This window comes from Sphaerodactylus townsendi, linkage group LG01 (genome assembly GCF_021028975.2).
Source record: "Sphaerodactylus townsendi isolate TG3544 linkage group LG01, MPM_Stown_v2.3, whole genome shotgun sequence".
NCBI lineage: Eukaryota > Metazoa > Chordata > Lepidosauria > Squamata > Sphaerodactylidae > Sphaerodactylus > Sphaerodactylus townsendi.
The window spans coordinates 148,327,337-148,339,578 of NC_059425.1; the positions used below are offsets into that span (position 1 = coordinate 148,327,337).

Genomic DNA, 12,242 nt, shown 5'->3' on the forward strand with positions numbered 1-12,242 from the left:
CCAAGAGATCTCGTCTCATCTGCAAAAGTGTTCTTAGAATCACAACCTTTATTTTTTCCCTGGTCTTTGATATAAATCATTACAGCAATTTCATATGCAAAATTAATATTCTGCATATTCTTTTCACACCCTCACCTAGATGACTCAGGCTAGCCTGAACTTGTCAGATATTGGAAGCTAAGTAGGGTCAACCCTGGTTAGTATTTGGATGGGAGACCACCAAGGAGGTTCAGGGTCACAGTGCAGAGGCAGGCAATGACAAACCGCATCTGAACATTTCTTGCTTTTAAAACCTTACTGGTCTCCATAAAATCAGCTGTGACTTGTCAGCATGTTCCACCAACATATTTTTCTACATCCTAATAACAAGCTGAAAACTCCATAATAAAGTACCTTCCTTGGATTGGCTGGATGCTGGCCATTAACAGGTCTTGTTTCAATTGGGGGAAAGTTTTGATTGGACAGTTGTAGGTTTTCAAGGACCGTTTCTGATCTTCTGGTAGTTTTTACAAGACTTTTGGTAGAATTTTCTAATGGCTCTATGAACAGCAATTGTTCCTTTAGGTCTTGCATACTTGCTATTTGGGTTGCCAACTTTGAGCAGGGAAATTCCTGGAGATTTGGAGGTTTATTTTGTGAAGAAACACAAAAGAAAACCTTTCCCTTCTGTCAGAAAATATTTTGGAATGTTCTCTTGAATGCACACATGCTTATTTTCAGTCATTTAGTGAAGATTCTTGTGTTGTGGTGGCAGTTGCCGCTGAAGCCATCTGAACAGCCAGTCAGATGCTGTGCTGAGCAGAAGCCCCAGCTGACCCTGCCCACTTTCTGAAGACCCTTGGTGGCACTACTAAAGGTATTGGTGGCTGCCACATTCATATCTTACCACTAGATATGAGAGAGTTATGTAGTGAGAGAAACACAACATGAAAAGTAGAAGAGTGCATTGTTTTACATTGGTCACATTTGATGACTTGTGTTGTTCACTCAGTTCAGAGAACCACAAATGGAGTTTTATATTTTACTACTAATAAGCTTGTAGGCATGTGTGGCAAATGCTTTTGCTATTTTTGGATTTTCTAAAATGATTCTGTTTTGATTAAAAAGAAACTTAGTTGAAAACTTTATAATGGGTAGATTTCAGCCAGAATGTTTTTCTCCATGAAAAGACAAGGCTTGTATAACAACGTGCCTTTTCTTGTTCTAAAAAGCTGGCAGCAGAACAGGCATTGCTTTGTATTTCGGTTCTTGTGTTTTGCTTCATTACTATGAGCATGTGTGACATATCTTGGAATCAGCATAGTGAAGCAGCAGCAATATGCTTTCAACATTTTTTTTCAACTTCCATAGAGTATGCTGTGGAAAACATTTATGTAGTGCCTTTTTTATCCTCCCCTTCCTCCAAGGAGATCAGGATGGGGTACATGGTTCTCTCTTCCTATCCCATTTTAAGTGCCTGCCCTCAGAACTATTGGAAGGGAGATGTTTGCATTTCCCCTAGCCTCAATGTCTGTGTTCCTGCCAGTTGAAACTGTGGAATATGCATTATTATATTGTCCATTTTATGACATCTGTTCCACATACTTCACCCCTGTTCTATCCAAGTTCCCAGGAACATCAAGAAAATTCTACACTTTTCGCCTCTTTGCAGACCACCTTCAGAGCGGCCAAATTCTGTGCTTAAGGAAACAGATATTCCACATTTTAATAAATTTTATGTGTAATTAATTAGAGATCGATAAGACTGTGAATTTTAATCTTTGTGTTTGAATTTTACATTCATAAGTCAACAATGCTGTTAAATTGTTGTTGACTGGTCTCTTGGTTGTCACAAATCTTGGTTGGTTTTTTCTTCCAAATAAATTCCCATTAATCTTTAATGTAGGTTACTTTGACCATAACAAAAAAAAAAGTGTTTTTCAAGTTAACATTCTAACAATTAAAAAAAATTACATGGGAGAGAGAAAGAGAGACTGGCTGACCTTTCAGTTCAAGCAGGAGAGAGGGTTTTGTTGAAATAACAGCAGACGTTGACAGGAATGATTAACAGCAGTCCTTATTATAGTTGTTAAAAAAAAAGAGCCTACCTTGTAAACTTCTCCCCCCTCCACAAAAAAATGACATACCAAAAATTATAATTGAGTTCAAAACTGTTAGGAAAGAAGGCTCAGGTTTACACTGTGAGTGCTTTTGTGTAATATGTACTTGGGTAATATGTGGCCCCAAGGAAATGCTTGGTGAATATTAATAAAAACAATCTTAAGGGTGAATTTCCTATTTCAATTTCATTTTTTTGAGAACATGGAGACTTTAAATTAAAAGGAATATTCCCTTTCCATTTTCTGTTATTTACAGCCCATGAGTGATCACGACCTGAATGTTACCTGTATAAATGAAGAAGTGTATTTGAGATGAGAAGTGATGGATTTATTTACATTTATTTATTTATTTGGAATTTATACTCTGCCCTATACAAAGGTTTCAGGGTGGCTACTGCAAGCCTATTTTTTTTTTCTCAGGGCTCAAGGACACTATTGCAAGTCTATTCTTTGTTTTTCTTCTGATCTATTGTTGTCTGTAGTTCTGTAGCTCAGTAGACAAGTTTAAAGGCACAACATTTCATAGAACAAATAAAAGAGTAATGAAGTTGAAGTTCAGCTCTAAGTCAGGATCGTTCTATATATTTAGGTAGTGTCCTTTGTTACCATGTGTCCTTGAGAAGACAGACCTATGCTCAGCACATGTTGGAGTGACACCATTTCTTACTTGGGTCCATATTTACTCTGGAAAAACCAAGCATAAGACATCAGCCTCTTTTCTGTTGAAAAGGAACTGCAGGTTTAGGTTGTAACGTCTGACTAAGGTGAATGACACACACACACTTGTAAGACATCTTTGAAACAAAGAGCCAAAGCTGTGATGCAGATAGAAGGAAAATGAAGTGGACATTTAGCAGAATAGACAGATAAAGTTAATTCAGGAGAATAAGTATGTAGTCAAAATAACTATTAAGTATTTCAGCACAAACTTCTAAAATACTCACAATACTTAATGCCTGCGCAAAACCCTTGAGCAGTGTGAACCTTAGAGAATGGAGAATTGAAGCTGGAGTTAGGAAGAGGAGGGACTGCAAAAAGGTATTACTTAATTCTGTTGTACATAGAGATGTCATCTGGGGTGGCTTATGAATGTTCAAGTATCCAGTGATTCAAACTGGGCAAGGTAGTTGAGAGGGCGGTTGTGGAACAGCTACAAACTTTTTTGTAGGATGCATCAGTTTTTGTCCTGGTCATGGGACAGAGGCAGTGCTGGTCACCACCACAGATGAGCTCTGGATGCAGCTAGACTGAGGCGGGTCAGCACTGCTGGTATTGTTAGACCTCACTGCAGCATTTGACATGGACATGTACAATCTTTTGGCCCACTGTCTTGCCAATGCTGGGATTCAGGATACAGCCTTAAAATGGTTGGCCTCGTTTCTCCAGAACTGGGGACAGCAGGTGACACATGGTTTGTTGGAAAAGAGCAGAGTATGGTTAAATCCATCAAAGGCGGAGGTTCTATGGCTGGGTTGGGGCAGTCCAATGGAGGGTTTCCAACTGCCGAGATTTGGCAATGAGGCATTACATCCAGCTGCATCTGTTAAAAGCATGGGTGTGACTTTGGAGTCTTCCCTATCTATGGAGGCCCAAGTCACCAATACAATGAGGATTGCCTTTTACCACCTTTGGCAGGCTGGGCAGCTGGCCCCCTTACTTATCCTGCTCTGACTTAGCCACAGTGATCCATTCAAAGGTCACCTCCTGGTTATTCTACTTGCTCTACATGGGCCTACCCCTGAGACTGACTTGGGAACTTACACTGGTCCAGAATGCAGGGGCGTGACTCCTCACCGGAATATTGGTAAGTGAGCACATAATACCTGTGCTGCGGCAGCTTCACTGGTTGTTGGTGGAATTCTAAATCAGGTTCAAGGTTTTAGTTTTAACCTTTAAGACTCTGAACGGTCTGGGACCCTCATATCTATGAAACCACATCACTTCATATTGCCTGCAGAGGACAGTTAGATCCTCCAGCAGTAATTTACTGGTGATCCCTAGTCTCAAGGATGTGTGCTTGGCCTCAACCATAGCCAGGGCCTCCTCTGCCTTGGCTCTGGCCTTGTGGCACTCTCTGTCAGCAGACACCAGAACCCTGCAGGACCTTAAATAGTTCTGCAGGGCCTGCAAGACAGAGATGTTCCACTGGACCTTTGGTTGAGGCAACACATTTATTCTGATTTCATCTGCTAGCTTCCCTACACCACCAGCATGCTATATCTGGCATCACCCCTCTGTGTTAACAAATTCTGCCTCATGCTCAGACAGTGAGTTCAGGATTGAAATGAATTGGTTTGTTATCATAGGTCTGTCGTTTCTTTGCCATCTGAAATTTAGTTGGGTTGATGGACTGATTTTATATATGATTGTAATGAAATATAGGCCCCTTCCGCACACGCAAAATAATGTGTTTTCAAACCACTTTCACAACTGTTTGCAAGTGGATTTTGCCATTCCGTACAACTTCAAAGAGCACTGAAAGCAGTTTGAAAGTGCATTATTCTGCATGTGAGGAATGAGCCATAATGTTTTAATTTTATTTCTACTCCGCCCAGCCTTGGTCAGGAAGGGGGGGGATATAAATCTAAAAAATAAATTAACACCCCCTCTTCCAGGTCTTGGATGTGCACAAACCCAGAAGTTCAGAGTTCTAGCACAGACTGCTTGGTGAGGGAACCTTGTAGAAATCTTGGCAGCAATTCAGCCAATAATCCAAAGGAGATCTAGAAGGGAAAGCATGTTAAACAAGACTAGGGGCACCAAGCAAACATAGTTCCTTAGGTAATGTTGTCACAATCAAAACTGGGTACTTTATGAATCTGAGAAATAGCATCTCACTACAAGGGCAAAATGTAAAAGAAATAGAAATGTGATTATCCTGGGATGGGAGAGAACTGAAGGAAAGTTCTGGTGAAACTAAAATCATTCTGATGGGAGCAGGGAGGAAGTATGTCCATGAGGGGCTTTCAGAGTGAAAAGCTTTCCAAGTAGAGCAGGAAGCCAAGAGGTTAGAGATGAGTGAAGTGTCAAATTCCTTAAGCTGCTAGTTGAATCCATTAAGAGGTTCTTTTTTGGTATAACTAAGAAAAGACAACACTCTTATTCGATAGAAATGCTTTGAATAATATTTGTTAGTGTTTGATGGAGTGGTTATGTCTGGCCTTTTCATTTATGTCAGGGCTACACCGTGTTAGTTGGCAACAGTACTTTATAATTAAAAGCCATTGTTTTCATGTAGCCTGCTTCTGCCTGTTCTCATGCCTCACCTCCTTTGTTTTGCAAATACCTACAGGACAGTTCCTAGAGAAGGGCCAACTAGACATTCTTGAGTTTTGCCAAATAGGTGGGCCAAAGAGGTAAAGACTGTCCCAACAAAGTGGAGGCTGAGTGTTCATTGTAAAACCTGACTGTGGTGAACAGGTCCAGTTTTGCCTTTCTCTTTGAACTACCAATGATTGCTGAGAGGACTGCTGGCAGTTGATAGTTAAGCAAGTGTGGAGAGAGAGCAGTGAGACCAAACTGCTTGAGCCAGGAGAGAGAGAACAGTAGCTGTCTGAGAGAAAGATAACGTGACAAAAAGGCATGGGAACGTGAAAAGGGTTAGAGTTCAAAATTCATGTGATAAGAAATGTGTTTTCATGATTCTGTCCAGTGTTATATGAAACCTTCAATAAAAGCTAATTCCTTTTTATGGTTAACCTTCCTGACTAAAATATGTACTTTCTGAGGGGGAGAAAACCACACAAATCTATTTTTATTTACTTATATTTTAGATTTATATTTGCCCGCCCCTTGGGAGGAGCTGGGGTGGGTATAAGGTCTTGGTCTGCCTATGTGTGAAGATATATGAATAAGTGGTGGCAGCATTAGACTGAAGAAGTGTTTAAGCCCCGTCCTGATAGCACTATGAAATTTCTGATAAGGGAATGTGGCTGCCCCCATCTGGTAAGGTCAGAGGGGATGGGAGAGGGGATTTGGTTTGTGAAAGAGTCAGGGTTCTCCATATATTAGACAGATCAAGATGGGTGATGAACTGTAGCTGCTTGACTTACCTGTATCTCTGAACCTGTGTGGCAGAAGTTGAGATGGGTGGCAGTGTTAGTGATATGGGGTCATACATACATAATAATTGCTCTTACCATTAATACTGATGCAGAGAGTGAAGGAAGTGACCTGTTCCAAAAGATCCTGAACTGTTTAAAAAATTGCTAAGGAAAATTATTCAGATAATTCAGTGAAATGAATAAAGTCATATTCTAAAGGATAAGGCAGGTGCCTCCAGGAAAATTTCATTTCTGAAGCTGAATGCTGAAATCACTTACATTATTAGAATATAGTAAGTTCCCTTTACAGCTACTAAGCGAAGCAACAGGCTTCACTTTATCCTTCATGACTGCATCTGGTTTGAGGATGGACCTGGCTTAGTGGTACAACCCATACTTTACATGTAGAAGGTCCTAGGTTCCCTGGCAACACCTTATGAGTGATGTTTTCTCTGCCGGACAATTTGTGGGATCACTTTTCTGTTGGAATCAGTAGTACTAAGATGGAAGGACCATGGATCTGACTTTTGTGTGTCACTTTGATATATTCAACTAACTAAAATGAAATCTAGCTCTTTGCTTCTGCAACTGTTGGCAATCAGTTATTGTATCCCATTAAACTATGATCTTTGTTTTGCAGGCCGGACCTGATAGACATGAATACCGTTGCTGTTCAAAGCAACCTTGCAAATTTAGAACATGCTTTTTTTGTAGCAGAAAAACTTGGTGTTGCCAGACTTCTGGATCCTGAAGGTGAGTAATGAAGAGAATAATGTGCTCGATGTTACTTTTGGAATCTAATATTCTAATGTTTACATGTTGATCGTAAAACTCATATGCAATCTTCTTTTTAGATGTTGATGTCTCCTCGCCTGATGAGAAGTCAGTAATCACATATGTGTCATCGCTTTATGATGCATTTCCCAAAGTACCAGAATGTGGTGAAGGCATCAGTGCAAATGTGAGTAGTGTTTAAATACATCTTGTTCATACAAAATAAGTATGTTGAGGAAATTGTACCACCAATAGGATTTTGTTCGGTATGGCTTGGATTTGGAAATGCTTCCTGCCATATAAAACCTGAACTTAGTACGAATTACTAAAATCTGTATTGTATTGCCTTTGCAGTAGCTCATCCTCAGACAATTTGTTGAATTTAGGGTGGATTGGCCATTAAGGCTACCAAGAAGAGTCCTGGTAGGTTGATGACTTGGAATCCATCACCACCACCACAGAGCCACCACACCCCCAAAAGATGGGCAGGTGCTGCAGAGAGGGATGGATCCACCCAACCCAGCACCATATTGCTGTGGAAAGGGATGGGGTGATCTTGCCCAAATACCTTGACCAGACACTTTTGTTTTGGGCTGGCTGGTATGGTTCTCCCCCTTCCCCCCCTTTTTTTGAGGGGGAGCCCTTTTGCAAGGTTGTTTTCTCCTCTTCTGGTTAAAGGAAGTGGGGAGGAGGGATGGACATTAAACTAAAAAGCAGAGACCTGAAGAAACCATGGTTGGTGAAAGGTCAATGAAAGATGAATCCAAGGAGAATGTAGCACTGGGCCAAAACCTTGCATTGAATATAAGGCCTGGAAGGAAATAAAAAGATAGGGGAAATTAGGAAGCCTGGAATATGTGGACTCCAGTTGTTAGATCCACAGTCCAGAACCTGCCAGCGATGGTATAAATTGTAAGGGTTGCATGGAAAGAGTATTTTGCTGTGCTTCTGCTGTCACTGTGGCATTCTAACCAGGCATGGTTAATGAGTTTGGATGTACTGAATTTGACATGTTACGTTAAATTGAGACAGCTTTTTTGTTGTAGGCTTCCAGAAGTGTACTGATTTAAAGTGCTCTTACTGACTGTGATTTGATCCTCTTAGGACGTTGAAGTCAAGTGGGTTGAATACCAGAATATGGTGAACTACCTCATCCAGTGGATCAGGCACCATGCCACGATAATGGCTGACCGAGTATTTCCAAACAATCCTGTGGAACTCAAGGTGAGCTGTGACATATACCACATGCAGGGTAAATGAGGTGGATTAATTTAAACTAAGTTGGTTTAGAGTGGGGAAAAGCTGATATCAGTCCTTCTTAAATAAAACTTTGTACTGATATATTGGGAAGGAAGATAGTATGGTATAGACCAGTTTCATCAGATCCTTGAAGCTAATCACGGTTGGAACTTGAATGGGAGACCACCAAAGAAAGACTCTGCAGAGGATGGCAGTGGCAAACTTTGTCTCTTTCCTTGAAAGTCCCTTACTGGGGTAACTAGAAGTTGGTTGCAACTTGACAGCAATTACAGAGACTAGTAATAGGTAAGATTAAAAAGTACTGATTTAAAATTGAACAAAACCTTTATGAGTCATTCTATACGTTACTTGAATATTTAAGAACCTTGCAACCCATTTTAGAAAATGATAAATAATACATTGCTTATTTTTAGATATAAATCTCATGTTTCCAAGCAAGGCCCTGTAGCTTAGAAAGGTTTTTGTAGACAGATATTAATTGGATTAAACACTGAAAGGTGCTTCTCCTTTCCCCAGTTCCTTTCTGCATAATTTGTCATGTAACTGCCACTCCCATAAATCAATAATCTCAGCCAGGAGCAAGGCCTGGTAGTATTTACCGAGTAGATTAGTGTTCTTCATCAGTTGGAAGGTGAAAGTAATCATGTTCTTTGGTAGACAGAATCCTCATGAGTTACAAGTAGAGCACTGAACCAATTGCAAAGATCAGGTAGTTTACTAGGAATGAAACTGATAGGGTTGGCTGCAGTGCTAAGGACATGTTTCTAGGAGTAAGCAATTGAATAATGGCTCTGCCTCTGAGTAGACCTGTTTAGGATTGTTCCCATAATTGTGCAAATGGATCATTGGATGATACTTGTGGTAATTTAACGGTTCCTAATCCCCAGTATGAAGTCATCATATCTTCACATTACACTGTGGTGTTGAATGATGTAAAAAATGTTTTCTTCACAATTCTTTCTTACAAAGAAAAGCTATTTTTCATAACTCTATAATAGGGCCATGTTTCATTTTAAGAGTTTGTTTTTTATTAAATTCAGATTTCATTTTAAACCAGGTTATTTAAAAAATAAACATTGATTTTTATCTAGTCATTTTTATTTCTTTCCCAGAACAAATTTTATTTCTTTCCCAGAACAAATTGTTTGATTCAGATATAGATTCAGATATAGATAATACAAGTTCAAATCTATAATGGTTTCCTGTATTACTCTAAAGACATTACTTTTATAGTAAGGGGAAGAGCCATTAGGTATATAGGTAGTTCCAAAGAGTGGTGACCTCTTCTCTGAATACCATTCACTTAGAGAGAAACAAGGAAAAGAAAACATTGCCAGCACCTGCTCTGTGTCTTTTAAGAAGTCCATGTAACCACTGTTTGAGCTGTGTCTACCTTAGTATGGATCCTCCGCTAAAGAAGTTTCACATAGCTCAAATATAACACTAGTATACCTGTAGAAGGTTAAACTCTTGTTTTCTGCGCTTGGAGGTGTTAACCACATCGTATTCTGAAAGCATCTTAAAGTGAACTTCAGTTTGTTTCAGTCAGTTCGCATATGCCCATCATCCTTATTTCTCACCACAGTACTTAATATTTGCCAACTTGCAGCTGAATGTGTAAAAAATAGTGATGCAAACTGTTTTTAGGGTTCTGTCCTGAGATGTTAGAGCTGACATGGCTCATGGTCAAGTTACATGCACTTGAAATTGCATGGGGGAAAAAATCTTGTTTGTTTGGAATAATTTGGTGTAGGAATGTGACACCCCCCCCCCCCGCCCCCAATGCTTCTGCAGTCCTCTGGCTGGGAATGGCTTTTTTCCTGTGCCCCCCCCCCCCTCCAAAAAAACCCAGGACTACAATTCGGATATAATGTATACTTTGGTGTTCATCAATACATGGCAGCTCAGTCTTTTGTGTAAACAGTGACAAATATAATAAGCCCAAATTATAACAGACAATAAGTGAAATTATTTACTGTAGTAAAATTACCCATGTTTAGAATTTTGATTAATCTCAGAAAAGCCACAGTTCTCCTCTTCAGGAAAAAAACTCTATATTTTAGATTCAGAGCCAGAATACCCTCATAGATTAGTTACAGCATCATTTTATGTCTCTCTGTTTTACTTGTGATGCCTATAATACTATCAGTTCAAAAGGTCCAGAAATTGTGGGGCACACCCTTCTTGGGGCTATGACACTTTGAATGCACTTGGTGGTATTGGTTACATTACTGAATATACGCTAAATATTTAAATGTGGAAAAGCTCACGATTTGTAATCATCCGGAAGAAGCTAGTATAGAATCCTTCTCTCTGACGAAGTAGCTTTATGCTGGAAGAGATTTTACATATGAGATCCAGTGTGCAGCAGTGGTTAGTATTGGACTGGGATCTCTCAGACCCAGGTTCAGATCCCACCTCTGCCACAAAAGCTTGCTTAGTGACCTTTGGCCAATCACATCCCCTTAGCTTAACCTATCTCACTGGATTGTTGTGAGGAGGAAATGGAGCATAGAAAATTATGCAAGACACTCTTAAGACCTCCTGGGAAGAAAGGTGGGCTTTGAATGAGGCAAATAAAAAAATATATATAGAAGAGATGGTGTTAGGATTCTTGAATGTTGAAACCAAGTGGAGGAAGAATGAGAAAATTTGACAGTTTAGTTCTGTCCTTCCTTAAATAGTGAATAAGACTAATGCTGATGGGTCTGTGAAGCTTTTCATAACTTTATTAAAGCAAAATGAAGTAACTATAAATACAGTTCTTTTTAGCAGAATAAAAGTTGTGTTCTTGTTTTTTTAGGCACTTTATAACCAATATTTACAATTTAAAGAAACAGAAATTCCACCAAAGGAGACAGATAAATCAAAAATCAAGCAACTATATAAATTACTGGAGGTAAGCCATGCTTCTGTGGATTAAGGAATTCTGGGCTTCATTCCTTCTATTTTGGCCTTATGCAATCATTCCTTTTGAAGGTTTGGATAGAGTTTGGGCGTATCAAGCTCCCTCAAGGCTACCACCCAAATGACATAGAGAAGGAGTGGGGGAAGCTCATTATTGCCATGCTTGAAAGGGAGAAGATGCTTCGGCCAGAGGTTGAGAGGTAGGTTGATATTTTTGCTTCAAAGTGCTGCTCTGTTGCTTTCTCTTTTTTTACATGTCCAATAGAGTTGCTTGTAATATAGACAATTAGCACATTGAGTCGAATATCATCTTTAGACATTTTAGAAAACAGTTAAATGATAAGCTGAGGTAATTCTTGATGAAAGATTTTGTATATAAATTTGAGCAATGTAAGTATGTATTCAGTATGTAATTCTATTTAGTTGAATTTCTTCACCTTTTAAGTGTAACAGAGCTTTTGCCTTATTGCGGACTGTTGGTGTTGTATAGATGATGATGATGATGATGATGATGATGATGATGATGATGATGATGATGATGATGATGATGATGATGATGATGATGATGATGATAAGAATAACCTCCTGTTAGGGTTGTCAACCTGTAGGTGGAGTATAGCATTCTCCAGAATTTCAAGAGATGTCCAGAATTCAGAGAACTGTTTCACTGGACAAAATGGCAGCTTGGGAGGGTGGTTTGTATGAATCACATCTTTGTTGAGCTCCCTCCCCTCCTACATTTGGCACTTTCTAGGCTTCACCCCCAAATCTCTAAGAATTTCCCAACCTTACCCCTGCTTGTCTAAATGAATGCTTTTGTGAGCACTCCTTCCTTGACTGTTCCCCATAATCAATAGTTTTAAAATATTACCTTTGACAAAGGTGAAGGGGTAGACCCCAGAAAGGAAGACTTATTAGACACAAGGGGAAGGCCAGTTGTGAGACCTCTTTTTAATAGACATTACACATTTCATATTCCCAGCCATCATCTAATACTAAGAATGAGGTATTTGTAGTTTTTTCTGCTTTCTGACTGAGTCAAGAAGGCAGAAAAACAAGTCCAATTATCCAGGACAGGAAATAATGACTGGGGAGACACTCTAGCCACTGTTGTTGTATTATTTATTTGATGAAAAAAATCTTATGCTGCCTCTCCAGA

General features: G+C 39.5%; 1 protein-coding gene across 21 annotated transcripts in view; it reads left to right on the forward strand.

Moving 5' to 3' along the window:
• The window catches only part of DST (dystonin), a 356,441-nt gene that overhangs the window by 152,258 nt on the left and 191,941 nt on the right, over positions 1-12,242 (forward strand). For all 21 annotated transcript variants that reach the window (XM_048496838.1, XM_048496737.1, XM_048496783.1 and 18 more), the window contains 5 exons: positions 6,783-6,895; positions 6,997-7,103; positions 8,021-8,140; positions 10,980-11,075; positions 11,156-11,283. In XM_048496838.1, the coding sequence (XP_048352795.1) occupies positions 6,783-6,895; positions 6,997-7,103; positions 8,021-8,140; positions 10,980-11,075; positions 11,156-11,283 (564 nt within the window). The remainder of the gene's footprint in view (positions 1-6,782; positions 6,896-6,996; positions 7,104-8,020; positions 8,141-10,979; positions 11,076-11,155; positions 11,284-12,242) is intronic.